At 41.4% G+C, this 20,977-nt stretch overlaps 1 protein-coding gene across 1 annotated transcript in view; it reads right to left on the bottom strand.

The window, feature by feature from the left end:
* Positions 1 to 11,791, bottom strand: part of PHACTR1 (phosphatase and actin regulator 1) — a 144,574-nt gene extending 132,783 nt beyond the window's left edge. The window contains exon 1 of the mRNA XM_066626000.1: positions 11,635 to 11,791. Within this exon, the coding sequence (XP_066482097.1) occupies positions 11,635 to 11,773 (139 nt within the window). The 5' untranslated portion in view covers positions 11,774 to 11,791. The remainder of the gene's footprint in view (positions 1 to 11,634) is intronic.
* Between the last annotated feature and the right edge of the window lie 9,186 nt (positions 11,792 to 20,977).

The following is a 20,977-nucleotide window of genomic DNA, read 5'->3' on the forward strand; positions in this document are numbered from 1 at the left end:
AACAAACAGCCAGGTTAAATATGGGTCAGACACGCAGGAGTTCAGTGGAACAGTGCAGCTCAATCAATGTACTACAACATACTTGCCTGAGGGATGCCTAGTTCATTTATTTCACTGCTGGCAATGCTATTAAAAGATACATTCTAGAATTTAAAACAAAACAAAACACCCACTTTGGGGTAAGGAAAGAATGAAGCTTCGTTTACAATTCTCATGCCTTTCGGTGTATGAGTGAAACACCTGTTATTGTTCCATTCTAAGAATGTGTGTAACACACACCAACATAGACCATAATTGCTTCCTTAATACGTTTAGGAAACTGACATATTTAGTCAGATCCTTGGGCCATCTAACAGCCTAATCCTATGCATGACTTCTCAGTAGTAAGTCCCATTATAGTCAATGGGGCTTACTTCCAGGTAAATGTGCTGCAATCCTATAGATTGCAGCTTTATAGCCCAATCCTATCCTGGGATGCATAGGATTGGGCTCTGTGTCCACTATAGCACTACTGTATTGACTGGCAGTGGCTGTGCAGAGAGAAATTTTTTTCTGACCAGCCTGGAGATGCCAGGAGTCTGGAACCTTCTATATATGTTAAGCATGGCTATACCACTGAGCAAATCATAGCACACCAAATCCAGCATATAACCCTGTCAGGCAGACAATATCAGAGAGAACTGTGGTGATGGAAACGAAGGTAAAAGGGATATCATGCAGACCCCAAGGGCTGCCTATAGCCTGCTTGCCTGCAGTGACCAGTGTAAGTCCATTTGCTGCTTGGTGAGGTTGCTGAACTAGGGCCCAATCCTATCCAACTTTCCAGTGCTGCTATAACTGTACCAGCATGGCATATGTTGCACCCTGTGATGGAAAGGCAGTCATGGAGCCCACCTTGTTTGTTTGTTTCCCTTATCTCAGGGCCCCAGGGTTCAAGTCCCCTCATCCCACAACACACACTTTGAAGGAATACATTTTGAGCAAAGAAGAGCAAGCCTAGAAAGACAGCTCCCTTAAAAGTGGGCTGGGATGTGAAACAAACACATAAGCCTCTCCATGCCTAGGGTTCGCCATGCCTAGTCTGTGTGACACATGGATGTCACATAGATGACGCACCAACTTCATGGTGACGATACACAGATGTCACATCATGCATCAACTTCATGGCAACGACACACAGCAGTCACATGGTTGAACTGCCAACTTCGCGGTGATATTGCACTGCCATCAGGACACTGTCTGGTGGATAACAGGCAGCAGCAGTCTTTCCATGGACTGCTGGGGTGTTACTGGAAAGGACTGTGCCAGCATTGTTTTATCAGGACAGGCTTGGCATTTGGTCCTTGTTGTGCCAGTTTTGGTATGCTGTTACTGTGCTGATGCCAGGACAGGCTCAGGATAGGATGGGTGTCATGCTGGCATTCAAACAACATTGGCACAGCATCGTAATAGGTTGGGGCATAACACAGCTAGAAGTTGCCTTTTATTGGCTGCATATTATTTCAATAAATGGTTACTAGAACTGTCTTAATAGTAATTTTATGGATTTAATTTTTTTTTGGATGGTTGTTGTTAGGTCATTACAAGTTGCAGCAAAACTCACAAGTAACTATTTTTCTCCCCTCTTCTTCAGATTGATTACTGAACACAAATTAGCTAAAGCTTAGCATGCTTTACTACTTTCTTGTTTAAATAAACAAGATAATTCAGGATGATAAAAAGGTGGATTTCTCTCCATTAATTTCATAAGTGTCTGTGGAAGTAGTCATACAACATTAACCTGTGTTATCGATCCTGGATTAAAAGCTGAATCATAACAGTAGGTAACTGTAGGGTTCCTGCCCTGGAGGGGCCTGGAGCAGGCTTGTTCCACCCCCAGGGAGGCCTCAGATTGGCTGAAGGGGGAGGGGGTTCCAGCACCCTTGCCCTCCTCCCTAGCAGAGCTGCCAAACCTGGCCTAGGAGCAGGAGCTGTTCACCTCACAACTTCCTGCTTCACACTAACTGCCTCTCATCCCTGGCCTCCCTGTTTTAGGGAGCAAGCCTGCCCCCTTTGGCCCCTCCCCTTCCTCCAAGTGGGGCAGAAAAGGCCTTTCCTGTTCCTGGCTTGTTCCCTACAGTGTTCCTTGTTTGCCTTGCCAGCCCCCTCTGGCTGGTTGGGGTGAGCCAACCTTCTTTGCCCCCTTCCAGGGCAGGGATGCCTCCCCACCCTGGGCATGGGTGCCTGCTCCAGGGTAAGTTGGGGGCCAGGGCATCTGGGAGGGGCCCGACAGTAACAAATGTTGAATGAGAGGAAATGCTGTGAAATGTATTGAGCTCAGCATGGAGATAAAGACTATGGGCCATTTCACACATTAACATTAAAATGTGTACATCAAAACACACAAGGTGTGACTTACAATAAAGATCTGATTGCAAATACACGTATTGTACAGCTTCGCTCACTAAGTAATCACAACCTGCAGAACTTTCCTGTTGAATATACATTCAGTGGTATACCCAGGTTTGCCTCAGCATAATGTATGGAAAGGCCTTAAGGGATTCAGCCAAGTCCTTCACCAAAAGATGAGTTTGAAGCCAGATCTGAACAACGAATGAGAGATGGCACCACATAATGTTCTAGGAGAGGGTATCAGTTGAAGGGGACAGCAATGGCATATTCCCCCAACTCTTTCATAACTTGAAGTAAAATCTTGTCTCCTCTTTTGGAAGAGTCAAACTTGTCCAGACTTTTAACAGATCTCAACTTCCTTTAATGCAAGAACAAACAGGAAACTGTGAATGTGTAATAATATGCAAGTAATTTGTGATGTGACTCTGTAATGACCCCTGAGACATGTGTCCAAATGTGAGTTCCAGTCAGGAAATAAAAATAAATCTCTCAGTATATATTTTTAATATACTCTCGGGCTGCTGTAGAATCAAGAGCCCAACACAGAGGATCTGGATGTGGAGGAGCAGAGCACCTTCAGTCCTGCCTCCCTCCCTCTTGCCCCGCTCTCCCCCCCCAGCATGCACCAGTGGAGGACTAGCGGTAAGAGCTCAGAATTGGGCTCTAAAACCCCAAGACTTTTTTTTGTTGTGATGAAGATTGCACATTTTGTCGGTGTGGCATGTGCATCTGCAACAAATCCTATCTTACACATAAGAAGCAAGTTTTAAAGAAGCTACCTGCAGATCCAGGGATTTCATTATTATTATTATGTTCATTTGTAAATCTTTATAGTGTGTATATGTGTAGACACACCCACACCCCTTTACATGCTGCAGCCTACTAGTTTCAACAAAACATAAGGACTTCCAGATGCAATTTTTCTTTCACCGATTCAAGCTCTGAAAAGTGTTTCATCATTCTTTCCCTCGCAGATTAACTGTATTTGTTACATCTGCAGGATTACACTACTGCAGAACGACATTACAGAACTGCAGTTTGAAACTGTTGCATATAATCTTTATAGCAGCTGGAAGTGTAATTAGCATAAAATCCAAATAGCCTCATTAAATGTTCCTTTCCTGTAAGCTCGGATGCATTTAAGGATCCTTTTTCACAAATGTGCCATTAAAGCAATGACATGAGGGTTAGTACATTCTTAAAAAGGCTTTTCAATCCAGCAAGGCAAAGCCTGCTTCTTAATAGCTGAAAATATGCTATGCAGCAGATTTTTCAAGAGGGCACAAAAGAATCAGCCATAGAGAACCGTAAACATCTCTTTTCATCAGAAGTCTGCATTTGCCAATTCACATACAAAAATAGGGAACTGCTACAAGTATTGTCTGTGTCAAAGTGAATGGATAGTTGAACAGTCCCATGAAGCCTGATACTGTTACACGCACTGCTTCACATATTGTCTGATCTGAGTATTAATGTTTGCGTTGTGAAAAGTAGAGGTGTTCTGAGCTGCAAGTCAGTCCCTAAGCCCAGGAATGGGTCCACAACCAGGGTCTCCTTCACCCCAAGCACCAGGCATGGCTGATTGAGGCAGTCTGTTCTCTGGAAAACTTCCTATCCCCAAGTTCCTATAATTGGTTCCTGCTCATTACCTATAAATGTTTCTGGGACAAATCTGGAATTTAACCCAATGCAGAAATTACATGTAGATTCTACATAAGCATGTCGAATCTCCACATCAAGAGCGTGTTGCTCCTGCAGCCAATGTGCTTGTAATTTCACCCTTGCCTCCAATGCTCTCCACTAGGACAGCATTTGTCCAAAGTTCCTGTACATTAAAGTATAGGAAATAAAAACATCAATGGAAATTGATCCTAGTACTAGACCAGTTCGGAGATCTTGGAAGGGGAAGGGCACCATATTCAAAAGTTGAAGGAAAGACTAACACCTGCTGAAAAGACCACTGATGGTCACTCTAAAAGACAGATGGTATCGTCATGCTATCCTCTTTTGCCACAAGTTATCAGATAAGTGGATCATCTGTTTCAAGTGATGCAATTGGGTCATTTAGATTTTTAAAGTTAATAATAATAATAATAATAATAATAGCAGCCGATGTCAGTGTTGCTGTCTGTCTGCACATGGGCTCCTGTGGGCTTTCAGTGCTTTATGTCAATTGAAGTTTTAATAGTTTCTGAAAAAGATGTTTTAGATAAGAAATTGTTGGACTTCAGTACGCTTTAAAAACCTTTCCTCATAGCATGCTGAACAATGCTGCTACATTTAATTTCAGGGGAAATGCTGCTAAAATTAAATATTTACTTTCCAGCTAGTTAACAGTACTAAATTTATTCAGGACCAGACTTAGACCTTTGATCTGATGTCTGCACTCGAATGTATATTGAAAGGTTTGTTACTTATAACAATTTGCACTCTGGGTGGGGCTTTTAAATATCACCAAAGTTCCATAGATGACACTTTAGCTGCATGAACTATTTATTTTTTATTTTATTTTTCACATTTGTATACTACAGAGCTCTTTGGAGCTCTTCCTCCAAAGAGCTCAGGGCAGTGTACACAGCTGCTCCTCTCCTTTTGTCCTCACAACAACCCTATGAGGTAGGTGAGGCTGAGAGAAAGCCCAAGGTCACCCAGGAAGCTTGGTGGCTGAGCGGGGATTCGAACCTGGATCTTCCAGGTCTAAGTCCATCTCCCAAACCACTACACCTATCCAATGCTCATTAAAAACTACAAGGAGTCCTGCAGGTTAACATTTATTTCTATATATGCTCCTGTGGATTGTAGTCCAAGAAAGCTTATGCAGAAATCAATTTGTTAGTCTTGAAAGTGCCACAACACTTATTTTTGCTGCTACACATGACTACCCCACTAGAAGCTGGACTTGCCTGAATGATGTACTATCAGTTGCAATTGCACTAGAAAAGTTGCTCCTCTATACTGGGTAAGTTGAATTCTAAGGGGTGAAATGCTTTCAAGGCTGCCACATAGGTAAATCTTTCCCAGTTCTGTGCTGGCATGTCATATTTTTGCCCAGCTAAAGATCACTTAACAATTTTGCACCACCCTTCTGCACCACATCTGGGAATGACATCTCTCACCATTTTAACAGCCCAATCTTAAGCATGTCTCCTCAAAAGTAAGCCCCACTGACATCAATAGGACCAACTCCCAGGTGACTGTGTACAGGATTGCAGCCCAAGGGCCTGTGCTATGACAGCATCCTCAGGCTGGCTCAAGATACCTAAAAAATATTGTATTGATATGTTTTCAATTTTTATGTTGTAGACCAGGGGTGCCCAAACCACGGCCCTGGGGCCACTTGCAGCCCTCGAGGCCTCTCAATGCGGCCCTCAGGGAGTCCCCAGTCTCCAATGAGCCTCTGGCCATCTGGAGATTTGTTAGAGCACGCTCTGGTCCAATGCAACTGATCTCAGTGTGAGGGCGACTGTTTGATCTCTTGTGTGAGCTGTGGGATGAGGGCTCCCTCCACTGCTTGTTGTTTTACGTCTGTGATGCAGTAGCGGCAGCAAACAAAAGGCCAGCCTTGCTTTGTGCAAGGCTGTTTATAGGCCTTGAGCTATCGCAAGACCTTCATTCATTCATATAAGTTCATCTTTAATATATTCATTTATGTAAACTTATGTAAATTTATTCAAATTTTAAATGTAAATTAATTCTTTTTTTCCCTAGCCCCCGACACAGTGTCAGACAGCTGATGTGGCCCTCCTGCCAAAAACTTTGGACACCCCTGTTGTAGACCACTTGTAAGAAAAACAGTATATGAATCTTTGAAATAAATAACCACAGCTTGCCATTTTATATTTGGTACTGCAGTTGTGAATTCCCAACCCAAGTTTTTCATTGGCAGCTCAGGATCTTCAGGGTACTGTTCTAAATCTAAATTTTTGTTGTTTTGTGTCTGTAGGATTATAATAAATTTAATAGCAGAGGTAAAACAACTTATTCACCAAATAGCTCATCAGACATGGAACTGGAATATTTTAGGTTGACTATAATTAAGACCATCTGAATATATTTATCAATAAGCTTTTGTTTGTGACCATGATTAACTTATTATACTATATAAAAATATTCCACAATTATTACCAACAAATGTACAAAACTTGAATCAGCCACAAAAAACTTAATATATGGATTTTGACATAAGTGTGTTTATGTTTAAAAGTACAGTGTAATTCTGGATGTGATGAGACTTGGTTTTGATTTCTGAGTTGTGTGCGATATAGCAATGGCAGAAATATAAATATGTAATATATGAATACCTAGCATCAAATATATATGAACCCATTGCTTGCACCCTCAAGCTATTATTATTTCCCTTCCTAATTTATAATCTTCTTCAAGTGGAAAAAGCTTGAGTGCATTCCCTCAGGAGACTGATGGAAATTATATTTTTCTAAAGACATTTATCCATACACCAAAGGATTATCCATAAGTACATGGTAGCTCTCATTACAGCATCTCCTGGGGTTGCTCTTGATTTACTTTGGAAATTAAAGTGGTAACTATATAAAGATTTAGGATATCAGATAGTAACTCAGCCTTGATTTCTGTTATCAGGCAAGTTTTGTAACATTCCATTCCTTCTACTACATTCACTAAGGAAGTAATGTAGATTATTAGTGCCTTTTTTCTGTGTGTATTTCCAAAACTGGTGCAGAAACCAGCTTTCTGAATAGCTATGTGAGGTCTCACTGGGGCTGTCTTGCAAGAAACAGGAATAACGGATGGAGATGGAGAACACGAAGGAGAGACAGTGCATTTTTTGCACACATTACTTTGAAAACAATAGCTTCTCAATAGCAAAGCCAGAAGGAAAAAAGACAAAGAGTAGCATAGCTAGTAGAATATTTTCTGCCATAAAGAAGAAAAATGAAATTAGGCCCCCCATTCCAAGCAATTAATTTACATTCAGGAGAGATCATAAATGTAACCTAAGCACATGGTTAACCCAATGCAAATACTGCACTGTTCACAAGGGAATTTCAAGCAGCAAATGATGTGCTGTGAAAGGCAGGGGCTGCCCTAAACTCTTCAATGACTTGTTTATTTGCTACCTTTATGCCACCTCTTGGTCAATACACCTAAAGTAGTTTGTAGTTTAAGCCATTTCTGCCTAACGTTGCAGATACACAACAGGGATCAAATGTGTACCTGTGGGCTGGGTAGAAATGGGTTAAAATGAAACCTGAATGGGTATGATATGCAGGAGACTTCTGATAATCTGGTATTTTGGGGGCCTGGGTAGTGTTAGATTATTGGATATGCCAGACTATCAGGAGGTACTATATGCCACTTATATGCAGTATATAATTTCTTTACCAGCTGAATTGTGAATGGCAAAGACTGGCCCTTTGGACTACAATCATCCAGCCAAGATCTCTTTCATACAGCCTTCTAAGAACAACAGGCAGTGCTCAGAGGGCAGGAAAGAGCCTGCTGTGCGATTGTGGGGCTTGGGCAGCCTGTAGTGGTGAGTACAGGAGGCTCCTCTTGCCCCTCCCAGCAGGGCCAGGGCAAGAGTGAGAAACACATGGAGAAGGTGGAGACCTGTACCAGCTCAAGGCACAACCAATGTCACTTGGGTGTCTGGAGCCGTTTGGGATGATCGCCGAAATGACTGCCTAGTCCTTGCTGTTTTGATGCCAGACTTTTGGGAGTGCTGCTCTATTTGATGCTGCGTTTTTGGAATAATTTAATTGTAAAAAGAAAATTGGAATGGGAAAAAAAAATAGCAAATGCAGGCTGTATCACTCTTGCATAATGACCTAACTGAGTGGTCAGCACAGAAAACAGGGATAGACAACACACACACTGTGCATGCAGAAGGTCCTCGGTTCAAATCCTTGACATCCTTTGAGTTGGAAACCCTGGTACTGCCAGTCAGTATGGATAATACTGATGGTGATGGATCTGTGGGCTGACTGAGCATAAGATTGCTTCATATGTTCAAGACAGCTCTGGTAGGGGAGGAGTGAAATGGAAGTTGGGCCCAGACCAAGCAATGAATAAGGCCTTGCTGTTTTACCTCTCCCTCTGATACAGTCAGGTGAAATGGCTTCTGATGGAGATAGTTCAGAGTGGTAATAGGATGCACCTGTACACCTCTACTGCAAGTATAGAACACTTCCCAACATTGATGAGAATGGGCCAACACCAAAGCCTCAATACCAATATCAACTGTAATCACGTACAAAGAAGCATGATAAGCGGACGTATTGCTTAACTTTTGAGGGACACGAGTTACTAGTTCTGTTCCCGATGTTTGTCTGGAAGTCAGAATATACATATGTTGAAACAGCAGGCTCTAGCTGGCCCAGCACTATTGTGCCTGTACAAAAGCACCACAATGGATGGACTGAGCCTGGGTGAAAGTGCTGTTGCAGCTGTCTATAACTCAGATGTCTGAAATGGAGGGACCCTGTGTATTTGTTTTAACCCTTAGCAGAAATTCAAATAGAGTGCAGAGGAGTGACCCATCCTGAATAAGAGTCACTTTTTGGCAATAACAAAGTCACATGGCACATAATATAAAGTTACAATCACATTTAGGGAGTTATTTTCAGCACTCTATAAGATAACCCACCAAATGCTGAAAGCAGGTTAGGTGGTTAATGTTTATTACCACGCCTTTGGATAGTACTCTAAGAAATGATATACCACCATGGTTTTGGTTCTGAATACACTGCACCTACTTTATGATCTGTAGCTACTCATATGCGAGAGCCAGGGTGAAGTTACTGATATAAGGCAGTGAAAGGGGCATGGATCTCAAACTGAATGTAAACTTCCTCATAGCTAGTAAGTTTTGATTCACAATACTGTTCAGGAAAAACAACATATTAAATCTTGCCAAATTTATTCAAGAAGAAACATGCATGTTCCATAAATTATTTTTCTTTAGTGATTTCCTCAAAAGGAGAGTATTCTAACAGCCCATTCCTAACTAACTTTCCTGTGCCAATGCCACCATGCCATCTTGTGGTGTGGGGGTAGTCATGGAGGCCTCTTCAAAGTAAGAGAACATTTGTCCCTAGCCCCCTTGGGGCTGCATTGCTGCTGCAACAACAACGGAAAGTTGTTTAGATTTATAAGAGCCCAAAGCTCTTATAGAGCTATAAGTGATGCACACTGGAATTTACATACATTCCTATATGCCCATGTTGCTATTTTAAATCTTTTTGCTATTTTAAATACAGTACTTAAATACTTAAAGTATTTTAAATACAGTCCCATGCCCATATGGGACTTAGGGCCCAATCCTATCCAATTTTCCAGCACTGGTATAGCCATAATGCAGCCCCAAGGTAAGGGAACAAATGTTCCCACATCTTAAGGAGGCCTTTGTGATTGCCTCCCGACCACAGGATGCGGTACATGCCCATTGCCACGACTTCATTGGCACTGGAAAATTGGTTAGGATTAGGCCTTTACTGTCTTCTGAATGTGCCATTTTAGCACTAAACTACAAGTGTTGGATGAAGCTATACTTGAATAAATGATTATAATGTGGCATAGGAGTTTTACAGATCCATACTTTTTCACTACAACAGACTAAGAGCCCATCTACATATTAACATAATGAGGTAGCAGAACCCTGGAATGTACCATTTCAATCTACAGTTGGGGCTTATATTTTTGAATGCTCTCATGTAAACAGCTGCTGTTGTTAATCATTCTTTAGACAGCACCACTGAACAATGTGGTAGAAGCCTGGAGCAGCCAGAATTTTTAACCTCTGTACCTTGTACCCTCTGTCAATTTCCTTAAAAAGTCCAAACATTTACAAATTCCCAGTAGAACCCATGTTATCATCCTAACCGTTTTAGACCACTAGGAATACTTTCAATTCTCTTATAATCTACCACCTCCTTCCAAATATCTGATGCATAGCAAAGACAGTTCAGAATCACAGTCAGATCAAGCAACTGTTTTTCAAAGGAAAGAAAACATCCTCCACTCCTTCGACCAAGCAACAAGCTGGGGCTTTTTCATCATTCCCTGATTTGAAATATCAGAACCCTCCGAATACCACTTGTTGGGGAGCAAGAACAGGAGAGGCTTTCTACTTTGTGAGTGGTCTTCCCTACAGGCATCTGGCTGACCACTGTGGGAAGGAGGATCCTGGACTAGATTAGTCTTTGGGCTCTTATGTCAAGTTAGTAGGTCCTATGAAAGACAGTACCCCATTATTAATTTGTTTTGTTTTCTTTTTTAATGGACCAGTCAGGCTCCCTGCAATTTTGACAGTAGAGAGAGATCCCTGTCTTTCATGCAAATGAATGTTGGAGGGGAAAAAATCCAATTACCACTCTCTAGAAAGTGGAAAATTCCTTTGGAGCAAATTCCAGGACACTTATGGCTGAATTAGCAGCCCTTAACTAACTAGATAGGAAAAGGCTTCTGCACTTCAACTGACGAACTCAGGTTTCTGTGGACACTTTGACTAACACACACAGAAGATCAGGCCCTGTTAAAAATGAACATTACTCAGCCTAGTTCAGGTAACTTCAGCAATCAGGCTAATATAGGCCTAGTCTAAAACAGGGAGAAAATGGGGAGGAGTAAAGATAGCAGCAAATATAAAACGGAGAAAATGATGATAAAAACCAGTTATATCATATGTACAGTCAAATCATATGTACATAGGCTTATCTAGGTGGTGAGGAAATATAAGAGAAAGTGCACCCCCAAATGAATAATGCCCAAAATTATTCTTTTCCCATTTGAAGAAGTAGTGACTTTAGCAGCAAATTGATGCTGGGGGGGGGGAATCAACATGAAAACAGCATGAAAGAGTGAACCATACCATTCCCAAATACCCTGGTCTTGACCAGTGTCACCCACCCATCATGTGGCTGTTTTTTGACCCCTTTGCCCAAAAGGAGATCTTGCTGGAGGCGCACTTGTGTTTGACTGCATTTGCGTGCATGTCTATCATGTCATTCTGTGTCATTGGCTTCATGGCATCTGAACACAGCCCATGGTTCTTTGCATCTATTGTGTGGACAAGAGAAAGATTATTATGTGTAGAGGTACCATGTGGTTTGCAAGACCAATGGACACCAGAGATGTGCAAAGAATGCAGCATAGATACTCCTTGTTGGCTACTCTGTTATGAAGATATACTAGCAGTCAAATTTTGTTTTCCTAGTCTGTCCTTAAAAGCTAATCATTGTTCACAGAGAGCAAGGCTCTAATTACCTGCTGATGTGTGCTTGAACTTCTCGCTCTTCTTCTTTCTCCATTTCCATGGCTTAAAAATTCTTCCTAGATTGGCAAACTTGCTTCTCCTCCTAATGGGAGGGGTGTGGGTCCCTGGAACCAGTGAGTCCGAGCGCATTGCAGCCAGTCTCTCCACTTCTTCAGCTATGTTTTCATGAATGAAAGAGGAAAGAGCATGTCAGTACATTGACAGCATTTCCCCCTTGCCAGAGAAAGATTCTGTTTCTAAACCGAGTTCCTGTTGTGTTGATAAAGGCAAGTATAAATAGTAACACTTGCCCTTTGTATGACACCTTCAACAAACCTTCACAGATAATCTGGGAAGGTGATCTCTCAAGTTCAAAAGACAATTTCACTTTGGGATTATGTAAGCATTAAAATTATTTTGTTGAATAAAAAGGGGTGAGGGAATAAAAAGGAAACAGCAGATTTGGAATAAAGGACCCATAGACCATAGAGAAATAAAGAGGAAGGAACAAGGAAAAATGTTGGAGAAACGTTAAAGCCAGACCCATTTAGGGAGTATAGTAATAGTAGTACAATCTGAATGTAAACAACCTGTGGGCAACTGAGTCCAAGTCTGCCAGGTCCATACTGATTACAAATGTTGCACAAATTGTTTTTAACTTAAAGGGGCATTCCTTGATTTAATTAGTTGTCCCTTATTCCAGAACATCCAGAGAAAATAGACATATCTTTCATTTAGAGCAGGGGTCTCCAAAGTTTTTGGCAGGAGGGCCACATCGACTCTCTGACACTGTGTCAGGGGCCGGGGAAAAAAAGAATTAATTTACATTTAAAATTTGAATAAACTTACGTACATTTACATAAATGAATATATTAAAGATGAACTTATATGAATGAATGAAGGTCTTGCAATAGCTCAAGGCCTATAAAAGGCCTTGCACAAAGCAAGACTGGGCTTTCCTTTGCTGCTGCTACTGCATCTCAGATGTGAAACAGCCAGCAGTGGAGGGAGCCCTCACATGAGACGTCAAACAGTTGCCCTCACCCTGAGAGCAGTTGCGTCAGGCCAGTGTGGGCTCCAACAAATCTCTGGAGGGTCAGAGGCTCATTGGAGACTGGGGGCTTCCTGAGGGACGCATTGAGAGGCCTTGAGGGTCGCAAGTGGCCCCAGGGCTGGGATTTGGGCACCCCTGATTTAGAGAGTTATTAAAAGATTTTCATCCTGCCACTCTGCTGTAATATCCAAGGCAGCTTACAAAACAATACAAAAAGCAACAGCAATTACCAATTAAAAACGGCAGTTTATAATAGTAGCAGCAATAAACCAGCAAAACATCCACAGGGGAAAGGTATAATCTCAATCCAATTGTACCAAAAGGATGAGAAGAGAGTCATCTTGACATGGTGCCCAAATGAAAATAAGTACAGCAGTGATTTTCAAACTTTTCCATCTCATGGCACACTGACAAGGTGCTAAAATTGTCGAGACACACCATGAGTTTTTTTACAATTGACAAAGCACACCCATTGACAGCAGAGGCTTGCATCCCCCAGTGGCCCACCTAACAAATGACCCTTCCCCAAACTCTCGTAGTACACCTGCAGACCATCCACAACACACCAGCGTGCCACGGAACAGTGGTTGAAAATGGCTGAAGTACAGTATTGGCATCAGGCAGCCTTAAAAGAATATCTCCAAGTCCTGGAGCTATCACAGACAATGCCTCTCTTGCTATCCACCACAGAAAGCAGATGCACCTGGAGAAAGATATCCAAGGAAGATCAAGTAGTCTAGCTTCACAGAACAAAAACCACAACTTATCAGGGACAATTTGAATTTTGATCACAGTTTATCTCACAACCCCAATTTAGATGCTGAAAAAAAACTTGTCCAGACAAGATCTCCAAGGCAAAAACATTCTGAGTAATTTCAGGATCTGCTTTACAGTCTTCCATTCACCTTAGGTCTTTCCAGTCTTCCTCACAATGAAAAACTGTGGCATGGAAATAATAACCCTGGCCTACTTACAGAGTTGTTTTAAAGAATATTGTGACAATGTAACTGATGCACTGTAAGCACTACACTGTAAAAAGCATTATACAAATGTCAGATATTACTACCACATAAGCATATGTTCAAGTATAAGGAAACTCAGCTGTTTATTTATAAAACTCTCATTTTGGAGGGGAATGCAAAATAAATTCAACTATTATTAATAAGAACATTTATGTATAGTCAGTTCTCTTAATATGCAAATTTGCTATCTGCAAATTCCCTTACCTTTGAGGGGCAAAATTGCCACCTATCATTATCTGTGACCCTGTTCTCGTTATCCGCCAATACTGCGCTGGTACACTTGTAATGGGGTTGGGGTTTGGCACAACTATGAGCAGGCAGGCCGGGGCAAGATAGGTTGTGGAAGGTGGCGGAGAAGAGACAGCGGCCTCTTCACAAGCAGAAGGCAGCACCTATACAGTATATAGCCAATGGGAGAGTGGATTGCGGCAATCATTTCTAGCCAACTATATTCCTCTTATTTTTATGAAGTTGTCTGGATTGGGTCAATTTTCCATATCAAACAGGCATTTGTACTGGCCCATTGAGTTTCATCGGACACATCTGTGTCTGCTTCCAGACTTGCCCCACCATCTTCAGGACTCCAGCCGAACCTTCATAACCCTAGCAATAATAAGAGGCTGATGATGAAAGGTCTCTGGAAGGCTTCTTGAGGTCTCTGGAAGGCTACCTGGGTCTGAGGCAAGCCCAGGGAAGGAGCCAAGAGACAGGAGGAGGAGGAGGACGAGTGAAGCAACCCCCTCCCCACTGCTAAACTCTTGAGGCCTTGTTGTTGGGCCCATAACCTTCAACAATCTGAGGGACAGCCAGCACAGAGAAATCGTCATCACCACAACCTTCAACGCTTCGAGGGAAATCCAGCATGGAGGAGGAAGCATCAGATGTTGGAGATGTTGATGAGCCCTTGCTCTCTGAAATTTAAAAATAAAGATTGTGACCCACTTCTGGTTTTCTATTGCGAAACCAGAAGTCGGTCATGATCATTATTTTTAGATTTTTCTGAGGATTGGGGAGCCATGCAGATGCTTCTGCAGGGCTCCCTGCAACCCCAGGAGGCTGCTGCTGGTGAGTAAAACAAAGCCCTGTCGCCCTTGGCAGTGATGCGATCCTGGGGATAATGTTGCTGCATTCCCTCTCCCCTGCAAAGACTTACTGCAGCTCCCAATCTCCCAGAGAGTTTGGAAACCACTGCCATAGGCTCAATGATTCCGTATCTGTTGATTCAGTATCCACTAGGTTTTCCATGAATCTAACCTTAGCGGATAACAAGAACTGACTATACCACTTTTCAGTGAAGTGGCTCATGAAGTAGTTTACATAGGTAAACAACTAAATAAACAATTCTCTGTCCCCGAAAGGGCTCACAATCTGAAAAAAAAAAAAATCAATTAGCCAGAAATTTTAAAACGGCATGTTTCTAGATCCTTCCTCCCTACTCTTTTTCGTCCCTTCTTCCACATCCAAAATGAGAATGCCACAAGTAAACAGCTGAGCTTAACTGAACTAATATTGAAGCATAAAACCTCAAGCATGTAAATTACAGGAAAATCTGATTCATGAACTTAAAATACTTTTGCAAGTTCTACAAGCTAACTTGCAGGGGTTATACAAACTTCCAAAGTCATAACCTACTCTCTCCCCTTGTTCTCTACTTTAAAATCAAGCATGTTTTTCTCTAAAGCTTCTTCAGTTTGCCTTGACATTTTAAGTCACTAATTTTTATAAAATTTCTCCACATTTGGAAAAAAAGGGGCACATCTGTTTTACATTTCAGTGTCCTGCTGTTATAATTAAAAACTAAATGGGAAGAAAATGGTAGTTTGGTTGTGTTTAACTGCACTTGGCTGAAGACATGCAAAAACAGAAGGAACAAAAATCTATTCAGTTCTTTGGGAAATTGGGAAGCATTTGGTGAGAATTTTTTTTTTCTTTTTGGACAAAAGGTGAGCAATAAAGCCACTTGCTCTGGTGTAGCTTTCATATGAAAGCACACAGCAAGGCTGACTTGACTGGAAAAAAGATTTGTTCAGGCAGAGAGCATTCTGGGATGTGACATCTTACTTAAGCAATAATTTAGGCCTGCTGAATCAAACCTCTCAAAATGGCTTGGTTGTGCTGAGGAGACTAGTGAGGCAAACAGCATCTAGAACGACTCAGTACAACTTTCATTCATTTTTTCAGTAATAAAACATTTTTAGACTGTTTTGTTCTCTTTACAAAAAGATGTAATTAAAGGAAGTCCAATTTTATTTAAAGGAAAGGTGCCCTGGGGCTAATATACATTAAACAAACTATGCTCCTAACTCAGGTTTTTCTACTCCTGTGCTGAATAATGGGCTAATGTCTGGACTGAATTGCATTACTGGGTCAGAAATTATGCTGGGCCAGAAACAGTGAATTAAAAACATATTTCTAAGCCGGCAGGGAATGTTGCTGTGAGGGTTGCTACTCAGCCTGACTTCAATAATAAAACCCATCAGAGACAAGCAAGCATGAAAGCAGCTAGGGCATCACGTCCACACCACCACCTGCTCCACTTGCTTGTGCTCAATTCCTCAATGAGTTGCAATTACTTCTGTAAAAACACACAGTGTATGCTTCCCTCACCCCACCCAGCCCACCTTTTTTCAGAAGGTTATATAAATTATTTGGTTACCACTGCAGCGACAGTGAGCTCGATTAGATGTGTTTTTATAAAAGTCCTTCTGACCGATACACATCATAGATATGACATGGCACAGAAAGGGTAATAATATTCTTTTTTATTTAAGAAGAAAAAAACAACACTTTAAGCAGAAACAGGCCAAAGAAAACATGCACAATAGCAATAATGGTTTTCTCATGGTAAAGTATAATCAACTCTTACATGATTATTATTTCAACACTGCTAGCAGATTGAAATGGACTTTGTAATTATTTATCACATTCAGGCTGCAATCCTGACCACAAGTTCATGGGAGTAAGCCCAACTGAACACAATGGGACTTATTTCTGAGTATATATACATAGGATTGTGCCCTCCTTTTCACAGCTACTCTATGAGACAGATTCACATCTGTTAAATACTAACAGAGCTAAGAAGCATGTTTTGAGGAGAGTTGTTTTATATTTAGGAGGCAGCGACTGTCCCTATTCACCTCAGCACAGCATCTTTTCTAGAGGTTATCTGCTGATGTGTCTTTAATGTCTGTTTTTAGACATAAGCCCTCTGGGACAGGACAACATATTTTTACTTCTTTCCCTACACAAATTTTTGTGGTTACTGAAAAGTGATTTGTTAACAACAACTAGAAGTCTATTCACACAACCTTGTGAACACACATTAGTCACTTCCAGTTTGTGATGCGCTGGATTTCGACTGGGCACACTACAAAAAAAAATGACTTTTTTTCTGTGTTCGTGGTACTGTATCACAGATGCAATACCCTGTGCATGGTGGCAGCTTCACATGACCAGCATACCATAGGCTAAAAGCCAACATGCATGGATGGTTTCAGCATTTTTTTCCCAAGTACCACACACAAAGTACCACACACATACAATGGTCATGTGACTAGGAAGACATCAGGTTCAGATTTGGTCAAATTCAGTTCCACTCAAGTTGGGATTTGCATCCAAGTCATCATGTTCTAAGGCCAACAATGTGTTGCTCATCCAAAAAGTGATTCAGAGATAGCAGTACTTCTGTTCAGAATCAGCACTTTGCTAGGGTCTCCAAGGAATTTCTTTCCCTCCTGAAATGATTACACTACATGAGGTAGGCACTAATATTTAGTATAACTAGTCATTCACCTACCTATATATTTATATAGTGAAGTATTCAAAGTACTTTGGGTATTTTGTCTCAACAACTCTGTAAAGCAGGTCAGTTTTATTGTCTACATTTTCCCCGTGGAGGACTGAGGGAATACCAGCTTGCCTAAGACCTTCTTATGAGTTCATGACAGAAGTAAAAGCTGGTGATTTCCAGGAGTTCTGGTCCTATGCTAAATGGCACCCTTAGGCAGGGAGTACGGATGGCAACTTCCCTTATCTGTTCCACTTTTGAATTCTTTATTTTTTTTATGACATTTGTAGTCCCTTCTTTGACTCTGCCACACATTCTGCGTGCATAATTTATCCTTGACACATTATACATTTGCATGCATGGATCTGGAAATCTGTATTTATGCGAAGTCCTATGTAAGCAGGGAGAAACAAATTTGTTTCCCTTAATGTTGTGGAAGCTTTTAAAATGTAAGAATAACTGAAATTCCTGGCACTCCACAAGCCCAGAACCACAAGCAGTTGGCCACTCCTAAATCCAGCCCTGAATCCCATCTCTCACATGCTTAGTTATCACACTACAGTAGCTCTTTCTACATTAATATACAGTGCTTTAGTGTGGAGGTAACAATGAAGCAACTTTCTCATGCTGGATAATCCACAGGCCACTAGAAATTATGTCCTTGGACAACTAAACTAAATGTAAACACAATGAAGAAAACAACAACAACCATTGTTTGTTTTCTCCTTTCACTGAAAATCACAAATCCTGCTGGTCACCCAACTGCTTTCCAGAAATCATGCTGTGCTAAGAGGAAGAGCAGTGCTTCATCTTCCCAAAACAAAAACAATTCTGAACACAAAGTCCACTAATGCAAATAACAGCATTTTTGTCATGAGTAAATGTACTCCACATATTTCATATAATAATGCTTTCCAGTTAATTGCAGTAATAATCAAAGGCAAGGAAGAAGAGCTTTCTTAATAAAACAGACAACACCAGGCAGGAATAAAGGGATAACCTAAGCTGTTTCAGAACGCTAGCTTTCTGCTACTATCTTTTCTTTCATCTGATCCTGTCCTAACAGTCACGGTGATTCTAAATAATTATCCAATAGTGGTAGGCAGAGACATGCTAACTGAAGGTTCTGTTTCAGGTACTTTCTGCTCAATTTTTAAGACTACAAACTTACATGGCCCTGCCAATTTATGTCAAACAGAAAAGGAATTGATTGATATGGTGTCAGAATACAAGCCCACAAAGTGTCCTCAACATGCAACCTGAGGGTATCAGGTAGAAATTCAGTTTAAATACAACCGGGCAGCTCTGGCCAAAGGAAAGGAATCCAGACACATCAAGAAAAAGTCTCAACACCAGAGCAGAACAGGTCAGGTGATATTCTTTTATCACTATTTACACCAGGCATGTCAAAACTATGATTCATGATCTGAATGCAAATATTGCTCCCAAGTAATTCAATACATTATTGAAGCACATGAAAACATCTCTATTGTATATGAGTACTAGGAAGCTGATAAATTTGCCCATGCTACATCTCCCACCTTCCTTCCAGACCGCCACTAGGGCTCAGGGAATGGGGAAAGTTTGTAGTGATGGCAAAAGTAAGGTCTTCTACATCACAAAATTAGGGGGCCCCAGGTTTAGCATGGCAGGGATCAGAAACATGAGGATGTAAAAAGCTAAGAGTAGCAAGAATGGTAAAGATCAGGGAAAGAGTTGGAAAGGGATAGCAATGGAGGGAAATGAAATATATCTTGCAGCTGTCTGGCTATCAGAAGTTTTGGCTGGTGAATCTTGAGCTTAGGAATCTGGGCCATTTCTATTTAATGACTTTACTTGACACTGGGTGGCTTTCAGCTGTTCCTAATATTGGGCTAAAGTGTTAGGAGGGAGGCAAGATGAAGAAGATGGTATGTTACACAATCCTTCTGCAAGTCCTTTTCTGGACCTCTGAAGCCTCCGGATATTTTTTGTGGTACCTGTGTCATGTATTTCCTCTTGGCCCTGTCCCATCCTCATTCTTCAACCTGGTCTCATCTAAGACCTTCATAGTCAACATAATGGGAGCGGGGAATGCCTTATGGATTTCAAAAGTCCTTATGTCCAAGTAAGTTTGATTAAGGATCATCACAGCCTAACTTGGAAAGCTACCTAGATAAGAGCTATCTCCTTACATTAGAGTCTTGCCCACTACCAATGCGAAAGAAGTATTCAATTACAGTACAGCTAGCCTGCATCTCATGTGTACTTGAGCAAATTAAAGTATATACCAGTGGTTCCAAAACTGTGAGCCATGGCTCCCCAGGGAGCCATGGAAACCAGCAAGGGGAATCCTTGCCAAAAAACAAAACAAAACCCCACTGCTCTATAGAATGTATAGGATTGCAGCCCCAATGGGGAGCCATGGCCAATGGCCCAGTAGGTCAAGGGACCCACCAGTTGAAAAAGTCCGGGAACAACTCCTTGACCTGAAAAAAGACAGAAAAGAAAACAATAGTTTAAACAGTTCAGGCACTTCAACCTGCCATTCCACTTACTCAAAATATGCCCTGGAGCGAGACTGAAATGGGAGAATGAAGCTGCTGTTCCCTCAGTTCCCACACGTCTCTTGTGCCATCTTGTACCATCACATGTACATCATATGTCTCTTAATTCTTAAAGAGACAGTATGTATTTTGGGGATTTAAGGTAGTTTTGATCATACATGGTTTTGGTTTTACGCACCAGCCTCAGGACATAACCCTTGCGTAAGATGCAGGTCTTAACGGTATTAGCAGTAGCACTAGTTCAGCTGGAAGCAGCAAAGCTAGTAGCTGATAGATGGAAGAAATGGCACCCATGATTAGCGTAACTATGAAATTTAAAGAGGAAGAGATACATACTTTTCTTTTGGAACTTGAGGTTGTTACAAGAAAGATGGAGATTTCCAATTGTCTTTACTACACAATAATAACTTAAGAGGAATAACAAAAGAGAAAATGGCTTAGATCACAATAGGCCTCCTCCGAACCATAAAACCAGGGCAGGAATTAAATATTTATCTCAACTGGGTAGTTAAAGATATGCTTACCTCTCACTGAAATCAATGGGATTTAAACACCTTTAACTTTGGCTGGATTGTGCCCAGTAACCCCGCTCAAAAGGTTTCCATGGCTTTTAGCACTTTTAGAGTAGGAAAGAAACGATGAAACTAATGAAACTGTTGCCAGGCTTTTCTTTGTGATAATGCAGATTCCCCAGCTTGCTGTCAGCTTACTAGAACTGATCAACACAGAGCTGTTGACAGATCATCCACTTGCAACACATTATATCAGGTAAGGTGGATGCAAATAACTGTGTTAATAAGTACATGCTGTTCTTGACATCTTCTTTCTTTTCACTAGTTCATCCTTCATCATCCTTCACTATCCATCATCCTTCACTAGCTCATCACTAGTTCTGACCTTCCGCGTAATGTTAAGTAGGTCACATTGACCTACTTTCTAGAGTCC

Source organism: Tiliqua scincoides, chromosome 4 (genome assembly GCF_035046505.1).
Source record: "Tiliqua scincoides isolate rTilSci1 chromosome 4, rTilSci1.hap2, whole genome shotgun sequence".
Classification (NCBI taxonomy): Eukaryota; Metazoa; Chordata; class Lepidosauria; order Squamata; family Scincidae; genus Tiliqua; species Tiliqua scincoides.